General features: G+C 43.2%; 2 protein-coding genes across 2 annotated transcripts in view; one reads left to right on the top strand and one right to left on the bottom strand.

Annotated features, from left to right (window-relative positions):
• Nucleotides 1–2303, bottom strand: part of LOC126100937 (gonadal protein gdl) — a 41877-nt gene extending 39574 nt beyond the window's left edge. Inside the window, exons 1-2 of the mRNA XM_049911601.1 lie at nt 2168–2303; nt 1826–1986 (exon numbers count right to left, since the gene is read on the bottom strand). Coding sequence (XP_049767558.1) covers nt 1826–1986; nt 2168–2274 — 268 coding nt within the window. The 5' untranslated portion in view covers nt 2275–2303. The remainder of the gene's footprint in view (nt 1–1825; nt 1987–2167) is intronic.
• A 360-nt stretch (nt 2304–2663) lies between these two features.
• Nucleotides 2664–22325, top strand: part of LOC126100465 (uncharacterized) — a 164161-nt gene continuing 144499 nt past the window's right edge. The window contains exon 1 of the mRNA XM_049911072.1: nt 2664–2889. Within this exon, the coding sequence (XP_049767029.1) occupies nt 2866–2889 (24 nt within the window). The 5' untranslated portion in view covers nt 2664–2865. The remainder of the gene's footprint in view (nt 2890–22325) is intronic.

Here is a 22325-nt window from a genome sequence, read left to right as displayed (position 1 = left end):
ATGTATTCCGTATCTGTATCATTAGTGATGTAAATGTTTATTCACTTGTCTGTAATGTATATGACTTGCGTTTTTCCTTTTATTAAACTGAAAAATCCTACAACACTGTAAAATGATTTTAGATGAATAAAAATTACTAAAACTAATAGTAACTAGATACAGGCGCAAACAGAGATAGACCAGCCAGTGTCAAGTTATATTTTGGACCTATAATGATTTCTGCAATATAATTTATTGTGACTGATTGATCAGGTGGGTAACCTGAAATCTTAATTAGATTGGAAAATGAAAGGTTGTAAGTAGCGATGCCAATGAATATGATGTCATGAGAATAACTATAATTCTTGTCATCATATATCTTCCGAGTAATGGATTTAAATGAATAGTTTATGTGCACCATTTTGATGATGTCCTAGGTCAAAGCTGTAATAATAAATTCTTATTTGGATAGCAGGTTTTGATATGCAGCTCTTAAAAGTGTACTGCTTAATATAATGCTAACGATAAATAAATTAGTGATGAGCTTCCCACATGTAGTTGGGCACCTGGCCAACCACTGGATTTACTCACAGTAACCCATTCCTCTGTAGCACAAACTGAGAAATGTCCCACCAACCTCCTCACAGAAAAGAAAATGAACCTTCAGCCTATATCTAACATTTGCTTCCAGACAAGAGTAATCTGATCAGTTTCTGAAACAATGCTGCATATTAACAGCTATCCTTAGATTTGAAGAAAACTTCAGAGGTGCCTACGAAGGACATTATTGGTCTACTACTTGCATTCTGATTGTTTGGCACAACATTTTTAAGAATTAGTTTCTAGCTGTTTTGCATCATTTCAACAAGAATTGATGATACACAAATATTGGACTCACAGAGACTGTACTGTACAAAAGCAAATATCTCTTCTTCACGAGGTTACAGTACTACATCCCCCCCCCCCCCCCACCTCTTGGTATGAGAGAGGGACTTAACTGTAACTCTAGCTTTTGCAAGGCAACACTGTATTGGTCAATTAATTGTTCACACTAAGAAGAGTTACAGTGTGCTGGCTGACACAAGTAGCTGTTCTGATGAAAGTCAAATGGATTCAGCCAGTGCTGATGAGTTCCTGGTGTAGCCAACCTACTCAACTATAACTAGCAGGTGACCATATTTGTGAACAAAAGTAGCAAATAGATGGAGTTACATTTCACAAAACGTTTTATCTAAATTTGAATTTATTTAAATTTTGTTTAATGAAGATGTCCATCACACAAAGTATTGAAAGCCATGACTGATAGCGACTGAAAAAGTGTAGGCCTATATTGGTCTGAAACCATACACCTATCAAAGTAGCTACTTCGAGCAGCCATTATATTGTAGCTCTTAATAGACTGCACAATTAGTAATCATTAGTCTGGCAACACTATATTAAGAGTAATTTATCACTGTTAGTGAGGCGAAGTTTCAGTTTCATTTTAATGCCTGTAAATCATAATGAACTTTCGAAATGTTCCTTTTTAAGAAAGTCATGACACAAAAAGAAAATACAACATTAGGACTACATATAGGATGAATTAAAGACATTTAAGTAAAGTGGACCAGAAAACTGACCCAACATGAAAGATCTTCAGTTATTAACGTTAGAGCTTGAGGGAAACACAAGTGTATCAGTCACAACACAATATGTATAGCCATGTTATTTTCTACGTCTACATTCATATATTCGTGTCTACACCTTCAGTTCAGTCACAACTGAACTGACGTTCTCATCTCATCAAAAGTTTGCAACTTTCGAGTTGTGTCAGCTTTCCAATCAAGGGTACGTATTCCAGTCTCACTTTTATGTCGATGGAGCACTTGTAGTCGTTGTTGGTACAAATGTTTTTCTGTAACGTGTTGGATCTCCATTAAACCTTTAACTATTTCAAAAATTGTATCATTCAAGAGACAATTTGCTAGTCCCGACAGTAGTTCGCAAGGCAAACGCTGCTGGTACTTCCTGAAATCAAATGTAGAAAGGAGTCTTTATCTTATACTTACTTGGTAATACGTACAGCACTATGCTATTTATCACACAAAACACAATTCTCAACATGACACTTGTCATGCTAGAAACAGTCATTTACAAAAGGAAAAATATTATTGGGTACCATCGTGTAGTTTCATTTTATAGTACTTACAGTGGCAAACTGCTTGCCATTTCTTGAAGTTGTTCAAGCAAAAAATAAACTTTCTTTTGTAAGTCTACTGGCGTTAGTTCTTGTTGTTGTTCGTCTCCTTCCGCCATAATTTACAAATACACTTCGTGAGTCAAAGATAACTCTGTTGCACAGGAGCCTAATTTCTATGACACTTCAAATTTTCTTGGGAAAAAAATAGTAGGATCAGCAGAAATTAAGAACTAATAAAGTATTTGTGTTTGTTTGTCTCTTTATTATCTCCAATATTAGAAGGTAGCGTTGATTGTACAGAACTCGAAAACAAAAATAGGTTTTGAGATAATCAATAACAATTACCCATTCATCAAAATATAATTTAATTTTGTGTACTAAATGCAATAATAATATTTATCCTGTGGTATACAAATAGACGTGCTTACAAATACTGTGATCTCTTTCTGGGACGAGCTTTGTATGTCGTCTGCGGGGCAGCAGGTAGTCAGTTGTCAGGCGTCCTACTGAGCGCTCGAAAATCTAAACACTAGTTCAGTGCAAGCGCAAGAGCGCTGTGGATGTCCAGGAAATTTAACTCGTTTTTAAGACCTCGAATGAAAACAGTGAATTTAGAATTTATTATCGTCACCTCGTGATGTATCGCGGTGATTGAAGTGTCCCCTTTTAATATTTATTTTCATACGAGCGGAACTACATTTTCAACAATGAACATTGAACTATTGCTGAAGGTGAGTAGAAACGTTTTTATAGTCCCGTTTGCAATAAATATGATAATTTATCCAAATACACAATTTTTCGTAGTAAAATTGTCTGTATTAATATTTATAACGGGCGTTTCATGCGTAAAAATTATGCAATGACAGAAAATTTACTAAATGGCTTAGCACTTTTGCTTCTTTCAGCGAGAATTATGTTAGGTACGACGCTGGATACTTCCAAAGCGAATAAAACAATTTGAATCTCGTACGGTAGTGTTCTTTTCAGCACTATGGTATCAGGAGTCTTCATTACCGAAAAATCAGCGCGTTCGTGAATACTTGTTTCTGTCTTGCATTTCTTATGTTCATACAGCCTTCAACCTACAGAAGACTTGGAACCCGTGGGCATCGTAACCGTCATTGGATTTTTGTGAATAGCATATATTTTTCATAAGTTAATACGTTTGTTACTCTACTCTTTCGCTGCAATCAGATAAAAAATGTAGACGGCTTGGTCTCATGTAGCACTGTGCAAGCAAAACGAAAAACATGTTGTAGTTATGAGGGAGGAGCTATAATATTTTTTTCAATATGACGCTGGTCACATGTACTCATATATTTTGAACTGTGTTAAATCCAGTTTCTGCTGTGCTGGGCATTGGCGATTGTCGCGAAAGAGTGCGCTGAAACGTTGAATTACAATTTCTATTGTTGCATTTTAGCTACGGTGATTTTCTTTTTCTTTTTGGTAAAGTGTTTTCACTATTAAAGTACATTAGCTTCTTGGGCTGAAATGTTTGTGTCATTTCAACAACGCTACTCTTACTGCCGAAGTTGCGTCTAGTTTATTTTGAATAGCAGGATATGCTCTGGCTATAATTATTTTCTCATTCCTACTATATCACTTTAGCGACAAGATGCCTGATCTTTACTATGTAACAATTACATTGGCTATTGTTTGAGATATTCTTTTGAGGCGCTCTTTGAGCCCCTACTTTCACATCTATCAAATATTGCTAGGTAAGGTACGCGAAGAGCGTACGAGCCTCGTTTTCAGGAAATTGCAGAACCTTTAACGTTTTTTCCTTCAAATGAGTTATGTTTCCAGCTTGATATAGGTGACGAGCCTACCTTATGCCATTTTGAAATAATTTCGTACTTACTTACAAGATTGGGTAGTTAGCGTTGGCAAGAAAATACGTCTTGGACATATTCAGTGCGCAATACTGGCTGGCATCCGCACTAATGGATTTGGGGAAAATATGTAAAATCCAAATCAGGATTGGGCTTTGACCCCACATCTTCAGTTTCTTAATAACTGCCACGTCGTTTAGCAGAAAAATTTCATTTCCGAAGAATCAAGATAGTCGTCGCATTTGGAGTCTTCTTACCATCAATGTATTACGTATCACTGTCGTTGAGAAACACAGTATGTTCTTCGAGGAAACAAAATGTTGAGCTGTGTTGTATAAAGAAGCCATTCTTGGCAGAATGTGCCACTTACCGATTCGCCAGTGATGCGCAGTATGTTAAAATTCTTGTCCAACTAGTGCTCTACTGGCGAAAAGCAGGATCCAAGTGTGTCACAGCATATACTCGGTAGAGTAAATCAACATAACAGAAAAGTTATTCACCTGATATTTGTCTTACTCGACCAATCATCTTTCGTTCGTGTAGCTGCACCTGGTATAACGCTCTTCGTGATGATTTTCGTGTCCATAGATTCCATAGAAATGCATCTGTGATGAGCTGCTTCTACAATATAAATTGTAAATTACGTTTAAGATAGGCGGGGTTACATTGTAATTACATGAAAAATCACTACTGCTTTTCTAATTATTCGTTAGCAATTAATCTACTACCACATAATTAACATTGAGAGTATTTGATGATGAAGTCTTCACGGGTTATCAGCCGAGTTAAGGCGTCGTTCTCCGGCAACGTTTCAACAAGTTTCCTACTTGATATCTTCAGACTTCGCCTGTAGATGACAGGTAGGAAACTAGTTGACACGTTGCCGCATAATGCCGTATTAACTCGGCCGATTATCCGAGAAAACTTCAATACGGAGATTCGCCGAGAAAGTCTACATTCGCATAATGAGCATACCGGTACTTATTAATGTTGAAGAATAAGCAAATGTCTTTATTGTATAAAGCCAATTGTCGCTAGCAGTTCTACCAACAATTGATAAACCTAGAATCACAATATTGGGGTAATTTATAGGAGATGTAGTTAATATGGTAAGATATTTCTTAATTACACAGCTAGTCTTACACGTTCCAGCCGAGTAACATCCAAAAATGTTTTAAGTCTGGTAATTTGCACGCGTAACTATTTAATATACCTCATCTTTGTTTTCTTGGCTTCACGTCCACGGCAACAGTTTAACGAATAATATCATAGTAAGGTCTCTCGCATGTACAGTAACTCAAGGAAACGCATCAATACAATCTTTTGCGCATTGCAAAGAGCTTCCTTCAGTAGCCGTGCACAAATGTGATCAGTGTTGCCACGTCACATATTTGTAATGTTACAAAGCGTATAATTATTTTTAAAGTATTTTATGTGACCTTTGTATGTTTACAGCTTAGCTAGTATCAAAAAGCTTGTTTTTCAGATTGATGTACACATTTAACTCAAATATGCACTAAGATTCGGGAAATGTGTACTTCATTGTAGGAAGTGTGTGCTAAACATACGTAGACTACGCTACACCATGACAAACCAAAATAAAACACACTTTATTAGCATTTTCCTACATCATAGCTATTGGTTTCGCGTTACTAACAGCAGTTATTCATGTATATGAATCACGTGTCTCCGTGACAAATTTTTGCACACAGTATAACAGTGAACATGTTTCGGACTAACCAGTTTTCATCCGCCGCCGTGATACAATACAGGTATGAGAGCGTACATTAGCTTGGTGCTATTAACTCGAAAATGCATGCATGCGACAGTCCCTTAGAAAGGGGAGACATCGTGTTTGCAATACGGACAACTATAAAGATAATATGGAGTCCAAAATGTATAAAAACAAGAAATACGTTGCGTTAACAGCTTACTTGAAGTGTAGCCTTGGTGATATATTCTCATTTTCTCGATTCAGTATCTTGGTCTTGTCAGACAAAACCGGTTTCAAAATTCAAAAGGTTGCTTGTTATTTCCATTGCACATGACAGAGGAAAAAGTCTATGTAACAACGTCGCTATTAGAATGGCCAATCTTCTCTAAATTTCCCGGTCGCTCAAAGGTGACACGACATCAGCAATAAAACCAACACCATATTCCTGGACTCATTTTAACAAAAACTGAGCCCCGTTTGTGGTAACGGAACCACATTTTCCAGGGTAGACAAAAAGACTTACTGGCACAGTCGTTCAATCAACCACATTTCCTAAACCTAGCTGACAAATAGAACAATTTTCCAAATTCCTTTTGAACATACAAGAATACGTAATCTGGAATCACTTTTTGCAAGCTATTAGCTTGGTGCATAAGCTCGTAGCGTTTTTCCGTAAGTTTAATAGACACAACAGAGATCTTGGTCATCATCAGTAATATATTCGCCTCCGCTATTTACAAAAGTCTACCTACGCAGAGTATACTCTAGAGATCACATGGTTTTAGGCGAAGAACTCGTCGAGGAATGTTCGGAGCGCATTTTCATACGTAAAGGAAGTTCCTTAAAGGTTGTTAGTTAAGAGATCAGAAACAGTGAAAATCCGAGGACGTGAGACCGCGTGAATAAGATGGGTGCGGAATGACTTCATAACCCAACTCCTGTATGGTGTTTTTATTTTTATTTTATTTATTTTTCAGTGTAGCAGAATGCGGAAGGCCGTTATCGTGAAGTAGCGTCACTTCATGCAGTTTACCTGGTCCTCGTTCTTGAATGGCGTCTGTAAGCAGTGATGGTTACAGTTCATAGTATACCACACCGTCGCTGTTCCACCAGGTGCATAACATTATCTTTTATGGAAACGTGCACATCTTCGTACGGGGAGTTCCTACATTGTTTGGGTTCAGCCATTTCTTTCTTTTCCTTATTTTAGCATAAAGAGACCATTTCCCGTCACCAGTAACGATACAGGGTAGGAACGGTCGGTGCTGTTCTCGAGCCAATTTATGACGAGCAAGCAGAGATGCACATAGCATCACCCGCTGATTTTTGTAATTTTGGCTCTGAGCATGCGGTACCCATACGCCCTGTTTTTAAATCTTTCCCACTGCACGCGAATTTCGCACAGTGGTGGAATGATCACAGTTCGTTACATTTGCCAGTTATAGGGTACAATGGCGTGGGTCATTGTGGCTTAATCCGTTTAAACGATCTACCTGAACGTGGAGATTCATTAATACTAGAACCATCCTCCTTAAAAGGAGAGAACCATTTTATTCCCGTGCTCTGTTCGATGGCTTTATCCTCACACACGACGCAAATTTTTCTGGCTACCTCCACTGCTGTCATTCCTCTATTGAACTCAGATAGAAGACTATGTCGGAATTGTCCCTATTCCTCCATTTGGCATGCTCTTGTCTACGTCCATAGCGCAACTCACATCTCCCTATGATAAAATGACAATATGTAAACGCAAATTGCAACAGTGAACTACAAATAAAAAGTGACAATCGATATATAAACCCGTAACAGCCGGAATGCCAACATGCAAAACAAAAACGCTACGAACTTATGCATTAGCCTCATATTTGCATTTCGGTCCAAATCGTTTATTAACGCTTGGCTAGAATGAAAACTCCACTCCAGTGAATTTCATTGCTGACACATTCAACACCGTAGTGTTTATTTTCTTTGATTGCGCACGTTAATTACAGTCATATATATAAACCCAACAACTTGGTGTGATTAACACAATGGGAAGTGAGTGTTCGAGAGGATTTTCTCACGTTAACATTTGTGCATTGTAATTGCAAAACGCTGAACATTAGAAACACAGATAGGTCAACGGTAGGTGTCGTAGTTACTCCATCTCATTGCCGTGAAGCCACCACAGTTTTGGCTTAACACCCTTTTTATGGTTAGACCAACTAGATTTCGTTTGTTCTGGCTCACATTACCGCTGACAATAGTAAATCGAACTGCGGCGTAGCCGGTCTAAATGGCTAAAAAAGCGTTGTACCGCCGGCACAGTTACTCACGCTCTTATTGCAGGCGATCGCGGTCTGAGATTAAACATCTTGAGAATACTGGTATCTTTCTGCACCGAAGAACTTTTCTTGTCGCCATCGCAACCACAATGAGGCGACCTTTGTAAAGCCATCACACGCAGCGAAAATGACATTTTACATCAATGTGTACGATTCGCCTACCACGTTCTCCGCCGGTAGGTTAAAACCAAACTTGACTGTCGTGGAATTGCAAGTAAGCAAGAAAGACGGACAAAACACATCACGTTTGCCTGACCATGTGAAGATGTCAGTACTACACACCTCTTCACTAGCAGAACAATAGAAGTCCGGAAACGCTCTGCTGTTTGACATATGAGCGACAAATTTTTGTTCCCTCTTAAAATACTGTTGACGCTTGGCTGGGGGCGGTGGCCGGGGAGCGCAGTATGATGAGGCTGATACTCGACGAAGACAATCTGATTGTCGAATTTCATCCGTAAGAATTGAAAAAATCGCAACACCAAAAAAGGGTTGTGCGACGTAACAGGAAGTTGGTAGGCGTGTTTCTACACTACTGGCCATTAAAATTGCTACACCAAGAAAAAATGCAAATGATAAACGGGTATTCATTGGACAAATATATTATACTAGAAATGACATGTGATTACATTTTCACGCAATTTGGGTGCATAGATCCTGAGAAATCAGTACCCAGAACAACCATCTCTGGCCGTAATAACGGCCTTGATACGCCTGGGCATTGAGTCAGACAGAGCTTGGATGGCGTGTACAGGTACAGCTGCCCATGCAGCTTCAACACGATACCACAGTTCATCAAGAGTAGTGACTGGCGTATTGTGACGAGCCAGTTGCTCGGCCACCATTGACCAGACGTTTTCACTTGGTGAGAGATTGGTGAATGTGTTGGCGAGGGCAGCAGTCGAAGATTTTCTGTATCCAGAAAGGCCCGTACAGGACCTGCAACATGCGGTCATGCATTATCCTGCTGAAATGTAGGGTTTCGCAGGAATCGAATGAAGGGTAGAGCCACGGGTCGTAACACATCTGGAATGTAACATCCGCTGTGCAAGTGCCGTCAATGCGAACAAGAGGTGACGGAGACGTGTAACCAATGGCACCCCACACCATCACGCCGGGTGATACGCCAATAGGGCGATGACGAATACACGCTTCCAATGTGCGTTCACCGCAAAGTCGCCAAATATGGATGCTACCATCATAATGCTGTAAACAGAACCTGGATTCATCCGAAAAAATGACGTTTTGCCATTCGTGCACCCAGGTTCGTCGTTGAGTACACCATCGCAGGCACTCTTGTCTGTGATGCAGTGTCAAGGGTAACCGCAGCCATGGTCTCCGAGCTGATAGTCCATGATGCTGCAAACGTCGTCGAACTGTTCGTGCAGATTGTTGTTGTCGTGCAAACGTCCCCATCTGTTGACTCAGGGATCGAGATGTGGCTGTACGATCCGTTTCAGCCATGCGGATAAGATGCCTGTCATCTCGACTGCTAGTGATATGAGGCCGTTGGGATCCAGTACGGCGTTCCGTATTACCCTACTGAGCCCAGCGATTCCATATTCTGCTAACAGTCATTGGATCTCGACCAACGCGAGCAGCAAAGTCGCGATACGATAAACCGCAATCGCGATAGGCTACAATCCGATCTTTATCAAAGTCGGAAACGTGATGGTACGCATTTCTCCTCCTTAAACGAAGCATCACAACATCATTTCACCAGGCAACGCCGGTCTCCTGCTGTTTGTGTATGAGAAATCGGTTGCAATCTTTCCTCATTTCAGCACATTGTAGGTGTCGCGACCGGCGCCAACCTTATGTGAATGTTCTGAAAAGCTAATCATTTGCATACCACAGCATCTTCTCCCTGTCGGTTAAATTTCGCGTGTGCAGCACGTCATCTTCGTGGTGTAGCAATTTTAATGGCCAGTAGTGTAAATCTGAAAGGTGACGTCTATTCAAATTTCGCTCCAATCGCATAAGATTCACGCACCACTATGAGGATGCAGATTAAGTTTGCTTTAAGTACATGCTGTAACGGCCGTGAGCGTGGGATTGGACGTGGTGAGTCGATATTAGTCAAGTGCCTTTAAGGCACTAACAGTAAGTTTGAATGAGGTTGTATAATAGGGTTACAGGAAGCTGTATGTTCCTCCTGCGATCTCCTAGAAAGACTTTGCAGGAATGTAGCCACTGTACATGATTCCTGCCAGCTGTGGCCAAGGGATGTATGGTCGCAAGAAGACAGGGCTCCGGGAAGGAAGACCATGTTTGGCGTATGGCTCTGACACATCTTACTGCATCAGCAGCTGCAATTTGAGCAGCAGTTGTCATTACAGTAACACAACAACTGTTACAAATCTTTTACTTCAAGAACAGCTCTGAGCCAGAAGCCCTGTAGCGTGCATTCCACTGACTCCAAACCACTGCCATTTGCGGCTTCAGTGGTGTCAAGTGAGAGCTCATTGGATGCCATTCTGAAATAAAAAAAAAGACGTGCTAAGATATCTCAATAATTTTTACATGAAAGCCTCTACCTTAATCTGCTTTTCTACGTAATTTCCTTCAATATTTACGCACTAGTCATAACGTTGTACCAATTTTTGAATACCCTCCTCATAGAAGTCTGTCGCCTGACTTGTTAACCACTGCATCACCACTGTTTTGACTTCTACATCCACATTTATACTCCGCAAGCCACCCAACGGTGTGTGGCGGAGGGCACTTTACGTGCCACTGTCATTACCTCCCTTTTCTGTTCCAGTCGCGTATGGTTCGCGGGAAGAACGACTCCGCGCGCGCTCGAATCTCTCTAATTTTACATTCGTGATCTCTTCGGGAGGTATAAGTAGGGGGAATTAGGGGGAATCAATGTATTCGATACCTCATCCAGAAACGCACCCTCTCGAAACCTGGCGAGCAAGCTACACCGCGATGCAGAGCGCCTCTCTTGCAGAGTCTCCCCCTTGAGTTTGCTAAACATCTCCGTAACGCTATCACGGTTACCAAATAACCCTGTGACGAAACGCGCCGCTCTTCTCTGGATCTTCTCTATCTCCCCCGTCAACCCGATCTGGTACGGATCCCACACTGATGAGCAATACTCAAGTATATGTCGAACGAGTGTTTTGTAAGCCACCTCCTTTGTTGATGGACTACATTTTCTAAGGACTCTCCCAATGAATCTCAACCTGGTACCCGCCGTACAACAATTAATTTTATATGCTCATTCCACTTCAAATCGTTCCGCACGCATACTCCCAGATATTTTACAGAAGTAACTGCTACCAGTGTTTGTTCCGCTATCATATAATCATAGAATAAAGGATCCTTCTTTCTATATATTCGCAATACATTACATTTGTCTGTTAAGAGTCAGTTGCCGCTCCCTGCACCAAGTGCCTATCCGCTGCAGATCTTCCTGCATTTCGCTACAATTTTCTAATGCTGTAACTTCTGTGTATACTACAGCATCATCCGCGAAAAGCCGCATGGAACTTGCGACACTATCTACTAGGTCATTCATATATATTGTGAAAAGCAATGGTCCCATAACACTCCCCTGTGGCACGTCAGAGGTTACTTTAGCGTCCGTAAATGTCTCTCCATTGATAACAACATGCTGTGTTCTGTTTGCTAAAAACTCTTCAATCCAGCCACACAGCTGGTCTGATAATCCGTAGGCTCTTACTTTGTTTATCAGGCGACAGTGCGGAACTGTATCGAACGCCTTCCGGAAGTCAAGGAAAATGGCATCTACCTGGGAGCCTGTATCTAATATTTTCTGGGTCTCATGAACAAATAAAGCGAGTTGGGTCTCACACGATCGCTGTTTCCGGAATCCATGTTGATTCCTACAGAGTAGATTCTGGGTTTCCAAAAACGACATGATACTCGAGCAAAAAACATATTCTAAAATTCTACAACAGATGGACGTCAGAGATATAGGTCTATAGTTCTGCGCATCTTCTCGACGACCCTTCTTGAAGACTGGGACTACCTGTGCTCTTTTCCAATCATTTGGAACCATCCGTTCCTCTAGAGACTTGAGGTACACGGCTGTTAGAAGGGGGGGCACGTTCTTTCGCGTACTCTGTGTAGAATCGAATTGGTATCCCGTCAGGTCCAGTGGACTTTCTTCTGTTGAGTGATGCCAGTTGCTTTTCTGTTCCTTGGACACTTATTTCGATGTCAGCCATTTTTTCGTTTGTGCGAGGATTTAGAGAAGGAACTGCAGTGCGGTCTTCCTCTGTGAAACAGCTTTGGAAAAAGGTGTTTAGTATTTCAGCTTTACGCGTGTCATCCTGTGTTTCAGTGCCATCATCATCCCGGAGTGTCTGGATATGCTGTTTCGAGCCACTTACTGATTTAACGTAAGACCAAAACTTCCTAGGATTTTCTGTCAAGTCGGTACATAGAATTTTACTTTCGAATTCACTGAACGCTTCACGCATAGCCCTCCTTACGCTAACTTTGACATCGTTTAGGTTCTGTTTGTCAGAGAGGTTTTGGCTGCGCTTAAACTTGGAGTGATGCTCTCTTTGCTTTCGCAGTAGTTTCCTAACTTTGTTGTTGAACCACGGTGGGTTTTTCCCGTCCCTCACAGTTTTACCCGGCACGTACCTGTCTAAAACGCATTTTACAATTGCCTTAAACTTTTTCCGTAAACACTCAACATTGTCAGTGTCGGAACAGAAATTTTCGTTTTGATGTGTTAGGTAGTCTGAAATCTGCCTTCTATTACTCTTGCTAAACAGATAAACCTTCTTCCCTTTTTTTATATTCCTATTAACTTCCACATTCAGGGATGCTGCAACGGCCTTATGATCACTGATTCCCTGTTCTGCACATACAGATTCGAAAAGTTCGGGTCTGTTTGTTATCAGTAGGTCCAAGATGTTATCTCCACGAGTCGGTTCTCTGTTTAATTGCTCGCGGTAATTTTCGGATAGTGCACTCGGTATAATGTCACTCGATGCTCTGTCCCTACCACCCGTCCTAAACATCTGAGTGTCGCAGTCTATATCCGGTAAATTGAAATCTCCACCTAAGACTATAATATGCTGAGAAAATTTATGTGAAATGTATTCCAAATTTTCTCTCAGTTGTTCTGCCACTAATGCTGCTGAGTCGGGAGGTTGGTAAAAGGAGCCAATTATTAACCTAGCTCGGTTGTTGAGTGTAACCTCCACCCATAATATTTCACAGGAACTATCCACTTCTACTTCACTACAGGATAAACTAACTACTACTAACAGCGACAAACACGCCACCACCGGTTGCATGCAATCTATCCTTTCTAAACTCCGTCTGTGCCTTTGTAAAAATTTCGGCTGAATTTATCTCTGGCTTCAGCCAGCTTTCTGTACCTATAACGATTTCAGCTTCGGTGCTTTCTATCAGCGCTTGAAGTTCCGGTACTTTACCAATGCAGCTTCGACAGTTTACAATTACAATACCGATTGCTGCTTGGTCCCCGCATGGCTTGACTTTGCCTCGCACCCTTTGAGGCTGTTGCCCTTTCTGTACTTGCCCGAGGCCATCTAACCTGTAAAACCGCCCAGTCCACGCCACACAACCCCTGCTACCCGTGTAGCCGCTTTCTGCGTGTAGTGGAACTTCATCATCGTCTTGAAGGTGCTGACCACCCAAGTGTTTCTTGAAGTGCAGGTACAGATGGTAGTCACTGGGCGCAAGATTGGGGCTGTACGGAGGATGATCTAGAGTTTCCCACCAAAAATATGTGATGAGATCTTTGGTCTGATTCGCCACATATGGACGGGCATTGTCTTGCAGCAAAACGATTCCCTTGCTTACCACATATTTTGTTCTGAATTGAACAGAGCAGATTGTGCAATGTCTTACAGTAAGCTGCTGCATTGATTGTCTCATTATGAGGCAGAAATTCCACAAGCAATACTCCTTTTCTGTCCCAAAAAACTGTGCACATGATTTTCCGGACAGAACTTGTTTGCTTAAACTTCACTTTACTGGGTGAATCTGAATGCCACCACTCCATGGACTGTTGGTTTGATTCTGGTATGACGTAGGCCACCCATGTTTCATCACCCGTAACAATTTGGCTTAAGATATCATCTCTGTCGTTGTGGTACCGCTCAAGGAAAGTCAATGCACTGTCTAAACGTTTGGTTTTGTGCACATCCGTCAACATTTTCGTTACCCAACGTGCGCACAATTTTCAGTAATTAAAGTGCTCGGTCACAATACCATACAAAACACTACGAGAAACATCAGGAAAGTCATCCCACAAGGAGGAAATCGTAAAGCGTCTGTTTTCTCTCGCCTTATTGTCCACTTCCTGCACCAAACTTTCATTAACGATCGAAGGACTCCCACTCCGTTGTTCATCATGCACATTTGAGCGTCCATCTTTAAATGATCTCACCCAGTTTCTTGCCATCCCATCACTCATAATATTTTCTCCGTAAACTGCACAGATCTTTCGATGAATATCGATCGCTTTTAGGCCTTTAACACTAAGAAATCTTATAACAGCCCGTACTTCACAGTCGACGGGACTCACGATTATCGGAGGCATCTTAAACACGCAGTACACAACGTAAACAAGAAAGAATCAGACTGTGATGGCGTCAGTCCGTAGACAACAGATGAAGGTACCCAGTGCGCATCCGCAGAATGCCGACCGCAGCGCTGCGGCCGCGGTGTGGCAAAGCGGTACTTACTTAAAAAAACATGCCTCGTATGTTGCCTTTACTGATGATTACTTGTTCTACCTCGGTGCCAGTGATGGCCTTGCGTTGGTTAGGAGACCAATTGAGGGCCTGGAACCAACCTGTCTACATGCTAGACATACTGGATCTACACCTGGAGTAATTGTTTGGGGGTGAGATTTCGTATGACACCAGGAGCAGTCCCGTGGTTATCCCACGCATGCTGACTGCAAATTTGTTCATCAGTCTATTGATACGATCTGTTTCTGCCATTCGCCCACAACTGCTGTTGTAACCCAACTTGTTCTACAGAGTGTCGACATGTTATCTCGGCCTGCTCGATCACTGGATCTGTCGCCAGTCGATTACATATGGGACATCATCGGACATCTCCAGCGTCATCCACAAACACCATTAACAGTCCCTGTATCGACTGACCAAGGGCAAGAGGCATGGAACTCCAGCCCACAAACTGACATTTGCCACGTGTACAACACAGTGCATGGACGTCTGCATGATTGCATTCAACATTCTGGCGGCAACACTTGTCGATAATGTACCAGCATTTCAAGTTTGCAATAGCTTATATCGCGCTTACATTAACCTGTGATCTTGCAATGTTAATCATTTAAATACACTCCTGGAAATTGAAATAAGAACACCGTGAATTCATTGTCCCAGGAAGGTGAAACTTTATTGACACATTCCTGGGGTCAGATACATCACATGATCACACTGACAGAACCACAGGCACATAGACACAGGCAACAGAGCATGCACAATGTCGGCACTAGTACAGTGTATATCCACCTTTCGCAGCAATGCAGGCTGCTATTCTCCCATGGAGACGATCGTAGAGATGCTGGATGTAGTCCTGTGGAACGGCTTGCCATGCCATTTCCACCTGGCGCCTCAGTTGGACCAGCGTTCGTGCTGGACGTGCAGACCGCGTGAGACGACGCTTCATCCAGTCCCAAACATGCTCAATGGGGGACAGATCCGGAGATCTTGCTGGCCAGGGTAGTTGACTTACACCTTCTAGAGCACGTTGGGTGGCACGGGATACATGCGGACGTGCATTGTCCTGTTGGAACAGCAAGTTCCCTTGCCGGTCTAGGAATGGTAGAACGATGGGTTCGATGACGGTTTGGATGTACCGTGCACTATTCAGTGTCCCCTCGACGATCACCAGTGGTGTACGGCCAGTGTAGGAGATCGCTCCCCACACCATGATGCCGGGTGTTGGCCCTGTGTGCCTCGGTCGTATGCAGTCCTGATTGTGGCGCTCACCTGCACGGCGCCAAACACGCATACGACCATCATAAGCGACTCTCATCGCTGAAGACGACACGTCTCCATTCGTCCCTCCATTCACGCCTGTCGCGACACCACTGGAGGCGGGCTGCACGATGTTGGGGCGTGAGCGAAAGACGGCCTAACGGTGTGCGGGACCGTAGCCCAGCTTCATGGAGACGGTTGCGAATGGTCCTCGCCGATACCCCAGGAGCAACAGTGTCCCTAATTTGCTGGGAAGTGGCGGTGCGGTCCCCTACGGCACTGCGTAGGATCCTACGGTCTTGGCGTGCATCCGCGCGTCGCTGCGGTCCGGTCCCAGGTCGACGGGCACGTGCACCTTCCGCCGACCTCTGGCGACAACATCGATGTACTATGGAGACCTCACGCCCCACGTGTTGAGCAATTCGGCGGTACGTCCACCCGGCCTCCCGCATGCCCACTATACGCCCTCGCTCAAAGTCCGTCAACTGCACATACGGTTCACGTCCACGCTGTCGCGGCATGCTACCAGTGTTAAAGACTGCGATGGAGCTCCGTATGCCACGGCAAACTGGCTGACACTGACGGCGGCGGTGCACAAATGCTGCGCAGCTAGCGCCATTCGACGGCCAACACCGCGGTTCCTGGTGTGTCCGCTGTGCCGTGCGTGTGATCATTGCTTGTACAGCCCTCTCGCAGTGTCCGGAGCAAGTATGGTGGGTCTGACACACCGGTGTCAATGTGTTCTTTTTTCCATTTCCAGGAGTGTATGTTACCGAACCACGTATTCCCGAAATTTCAGTACTCTACAGTATTTTTAGATGTTGGAAATGTTTTTCGTCAGTGCATAATAGTGCTTTTCCTTTTTTGATTGTGAACATTAACTGTAATTTAAAGTATAAAATAATGATTGTAAATTCAACAAACACAGCTCTAAACGTTGTGTATTTCGTTATCAAATGTTAAAAAGAAGGTTATTAAATTACTAGATGGAAAATGCCTGTGAAGTTGAGGATTTAATGTTGCAATGTACATTTCGAATCACATATTCATTATCAAAGCTTCATCTGGCTAAAGAAGACCCCCACTGTGCTATCGACACACTAGTAAATCGACAAAATTCACAAATAACGCTTTTTCGGCTTATTGATACCAAAATGAAAGCTCCCCAGAAGCTATCTGAAGCCCTGATGGGGCCTGGTTTGCCATGTGTTCCCTTTTTTTTTCTACCGGATCGTTCGGTATTTCAACAGTGTGTTCGGTACCGAAGTAAGAGTAATTCGGCATTTTTAGAATTCCACTCATATCACTAATTTACTATTGTTTTGCAAAATTATCAAAATAATGCCTCAGCTGAATGGAGCAATGTCTATGTGGAAAGAGCCTTTCAGTCACATGAATCATTAATGCTCTGATGCTAGAAATAAACTATGTCGATATGTTAAGAGCAGGATTATGAATTCTTTGTAATTTGAAGTTTGCAGTGTGCAATGACACCTACTAAAAATTTAAAGGTACAAAAATTTGTTGAAATATGTAACTAGTAATTACAAACGTAATTTTTAATGTTTACTAAGTGTTTTATTGTGTGCAACTTCAGCGCAGCGCCTTAGGGACCGATGACCTCAGCAGTTTGGTCCCTTTATTCCAAAAAATTTAGCTCAGCAAATCCTTTCCCCCGGCTATGTTCGGTAATTTTGTCCATTTAACCTGGCAACTATAGATGAAGCTTTGCTTAGAAATGTACGTTGGCGAAATACAAACTGTATCAAAGTCGTCAGGCGCGCTTTATTGCGAAGTTTTTCTTTCACTTGCCTATCCCGATGTTGTCAAAATAGCCGCTGCCACGAAAATTAATTTTATTAGCCCAGTTTTTATGCTTAGCGCTTTGTTGCATGTCTAGCAGCGACCAGCACCAGATATTCACTCTGTGGTTGAAGCTGTTGCTCCGTTAAATCATCGAGGAAATTTATATAAATTGCCCTTTCCTTAGCCATATATTGGTCAGCCATGAATAAAGAGGAATAAAGCTTTAAATTTTACTAAGTGTATACACTGTAATCGTGAATAGTCTACTGAATAAACAATTTTTTTAACTACAACAATGGAAATGAGCCCCTTACGGGGCAGGTCCGGCCGCCTTGGTGCAGGTCTTCGACGCCACATTGGGCGACCTGCGCTCCGGACGGGTATGAAATGAAGATAACACAACACCCAGTCCCTGAGCGGAGAAAATCCCCGACCCAGCCGGGAATCGAACCAGGGCCCGTAGGACGGTAATCCGTCACGCTGACCACTCAGCTATCCGGGCAGACACTACAATAATAATCGTATCCTATATTGCCTCACAGAACTCGCTTTTTGAAATTTTCTCCTTTGATTGTTCGGTGAACACTACAAAGTGCTGCTATTGATGCCGGAGTTTTAAATGCACATATGCGTCTTACACTAGATTTTAAGAGTATCACCGAGCGAAGTGGTGAAGTGGTTAGCACACTGGCCGCGGGTTTGGGAGGACGACGGTTCAGTTCCACGGCCGCCCATCCAGATTTAGGTTTTCCCTGATTTTCCTAAATTGTACCCGGAAAATACCAGGCTTGTACCTTTAAAAGGGCATGGCTGATATCCTTCCACATCCTTGAAACAATCAGAGCTCGTGTTCAGTCTCTAATGACGTCGTTATCGACGGGACGTTATACCCGAATCTTCCTTACTTTTGCTAAACACATATGCACTCAAAAAGACGCACCACGAAGAAATTGTCCGAACGGGACGGAAATCGGTGGATGTGATGGGCGTGTACAAGCAAATGACTACAATTTCAGAAAAATTGGATGATTTATTCAAGAGAAAGAGCCTGTCTTCCTGCTTGCCGAACCCTACCCTGGCCAGCAAGTTCGCCGGATTTCTCCCCAATTGGGAACGTTTGGGGCATTATAGGCAGGGCCCACCAACCATATCGGGATTCTGATGATCTAACACGCCATTTGGACGAAATCTGGGATGGTATTTCTCAGGAGGACATTCAACAACTCTATCAATAAATGCCAAGTTGAATAACTGCTTGCATCAGGCTCAGAGGTGGAACAATTCATTATTGACTTGCTCAGTTTGTGAAGCTCTTTCTCTTGAATAAATCCAATTTTTCTGAAATTGTAATCATTTGTTTGTCTGTACATGTGCATCACACTGCCAATTTCCGCCCCGTTCGGATAATTCCTTCGTGGTGCGTCGTTTCTTTATGTTGCAGTGTGTGTTTTCTAAAAGTTTTTAAAATGCCCATTCTACGAGGCGCATCTAGAAAGTAAGTTTCCCGATGTTTCCTTTAAAGTAGACGCATTTCTACATCTACATAGATACTCCCCAAGCCACAGTTCAAAAAATGACTCTGAGCGCTATGGGACTTAACTTGTGAGGTCATCAGTCCCCTAGAACTTAGAACTATTTAAACCTAACTAACCTAAGGACGTCACACACATCCATGCCCGGGGCAGGATTCGAACCTGCGACCGTAGCGGTCGCGCGGTTCCAGACTGTAGCGCCTAGAACCGCTCGGCCACTCCCGCCGGCCCCAAGCCACAGTGCTGTGCGTGGCGGACGGTACCATTAACCACTATTAGTCATTTTCTTCCCTGTTCCACTCCCAAATAGAGAGAGTGAAAAGCGGCTGTCTAAGGTCCTTACGCGCAGTGTATGTCAGCGGCAGTAGAATTGTTCGGCAGTCAGCTTCAAACGTCGATTCTTTAAATTTTCTCAAAAGTGTTCCTCGAAAAGATCGTCGCCGTCCCTCCAGGTATTCCCATTTGAGTTCCCGAAGCATCTAAGTAGCGCTTACTTGTTCGAACCTACCGGTAACAAATCTAGCGTCCCGCCTCTGAATTTATTAGATGTCTTCCTGCACTCCGACCTCGTACACATCCCAAACACTCGAGCTGTACTTCAGAACAGGTCGCACCAGTGTCCTGTATGCGGTCTCCTTTACAGATGAATCACACTCCCCTAAAGTTCTCCCAATAAAACCGAAGTCAACCAATCGCCTTCCCTACCACAGTTCTCACAGGTTCATTTCATTTCGTATCGCTTTGCAACGTTCCTCCCAGATATTTAAACGATTCACTGTATCCAACAGGATACTACTAATACTGTGTCCGAACGTTATAGTTTGTTCTTGCTATCCATCCTCATTAACACACATTTTTTCCACATTTAGAGGTAGCTACTATTCATTACACCACCTATAAATTGTGTCTAATTCGTCTTGCATCTTCCTGCAATCTCTTCGATACCTTACCACACACACCACAGTATCATCAGCCAACAGCCGCACATTGCTGCTCACCCTGTGCACCAAATCATTTATGTATATATAGAGAGCAGCAGCGGTTCGATCACACTTGCCTGACCGGCCGGGGTGGCCGATCGGTTCTAGGCGCTACAGTCCGGAACCGCGCGACCGCTACGGTCGCAGGTTCGAATCCTGCCTCGGGCATGGGTGTTGTGTGATGTCCTTAGGTTAGTTAGGTTTAAGTAGTTCTAAGTTCTAGGTGACTAATGACCTCAGAAGTTAAGTCCCATAGTGCTCAGAGCCATCTGAACCATTTTGAACACTTGCCTGGGGCACTCCTGACGATACCCTTGTCTCTGATGAATATTCGCCGTCGAGGACAACATACTAAATTATATTACTTAAGAAGTCTTCGAGCTACTCTTATCTGTGAACTTAGTATGTCCGTATCTTCGTTAACAGTCCGCAATGATTTCTGGAAATCTAGAAATATGGAATCAGCTTGTTGCCCTTCATCCGTAGTTCGCAGTATATCGTGAGAAAAGGGCAAGCTTTGAAACTTCGACTTTAGTTTTGCTACCTTCAGCTGCCACCGTAGACTGGTCAACAAGGGACTGAATGGAAGCCTTAGGCCCGCTTAGCGATTTCACGGCCAGAATTTTCTCGGTTTCTGTGCCAGATCTTTTGCTAAGGTATGGTGGTGGTAATTTTATGCTTCGCGCATATTTTCACAGATCACTAAGCTTTGTTAACCTTTGCTTTTCGTTATTTATTGGTTCTATTTTGAACCGTGAATGCAACGGCCTCTGCTTCCTCCGCATCTTACGAATTTAATTATTAAACCATAGTAGGTCTTTTCCATTCCTTATCCACTTACCAGGTACATAACTCTGCTTCAACTTTGCCCATAATTCGTTTACGTCCATCTTACTGGAGCGAAGTGATGCCAGTTCACTGTCTAAGGTGCTAATAACGGCTTATCTGCTCTACCTAGCACAAACAGTCTCCTACCCTTCTTGACTTATTTATTAACTCTCGTAACCATATTTGCTATATTGACCTCATGATCGTTAATCTCCGTTTCTATACTTACACAGTCGATAAGGTCCGAGCTATTCGTAGCTACAACGTCTGCTGAAGACAGTTTTCAGAAAACGTGTTCAGAAGTATTTTGCACGACTGTCTGTCTGTATCCCCCACAATGAAACCATAGGCATCCCATGCGCGTGCACATCAGATCCATGACGTGACTATCAAAGTCTCTGCGAACATATCCCACCTGCTACCAGTAAGCACAGCGCCCATCGAAATTCATCGTCAGCTCTGTCAGATGAGCAAACAGAGGGTGCGATGCCGGCTTTTTTTCCGAAGATCGTCAAAGCGACTGATGTACAGCGCAGTGGGTGACCGTCCCTCAATGATCGCCTGGTCGAGCTGGTGCAGCAGCACATCCTGGAGAGCGTCGCTTCACGATTACAGAGCTCAGCAACCATATTCCTCAGACATCGCAATCATTGAAACTTCCTGGCAGATTAAAACTGTGTGCCCGACCGAAACTCGAACTCGGGACCTTTGCCTTTCGCGGGCAAGTGCTCTACCGGGCGTGAGTCGTGCTTCGGTAGCTCAGTTGGTAGAGCACTTGCCCGCGAAAGGCAAAGGTCCCGAGTTCGAGTCTCGGTCGGGCACACAGTTTTAATCTGCCAGGAAGTTTCATATCAGCGCACACTCCGCCGCAGAGTGAAAATCTCATCGCAATCATTGTTGCATGAAAATATAACTAAGCATCTGCTGTTCAAGAAATTGTATGCCAAGTGGGTGAGCCGGCTACTGTGACCGAGCGGTTCTAAGCGCTTCAGTCCGGAACCGCGCTGCTGCTACAGTCGCAGGTTCGAATCCTGCCTCGGGCATGGATGTGTATGATGTCCTTAGGTTTAAGTAGTTCTAAGTCTAGGAGACTGATGACCTCAGATGTTAAGTCCCATAGTGCTTAGAGCCATTTTGAACCAGGTGGGTGCCAGAAAACCTTACTCCCAAGCACGAAA

This window comes from Schistocerca cancellata, chromosome 9, assembly GCF_023864275.1.
Source record: "Schistocerca cancellata isolate TAMUIC-IGC-003103 chromosome 9, iqSchCanc2.1, whole genome shotgun sequence".
NCBI lineage: Eukaryota > Metazoa > Arthropoda > Insecta > Orthoptera > Acrididae > Schistocerca > Schistocerca cancellata.
The sequence above is the reverse complement of the archived record's forward strand: the minus strand, read 5'-3'. Positions and strand labels throughout refer to the sequence as shown.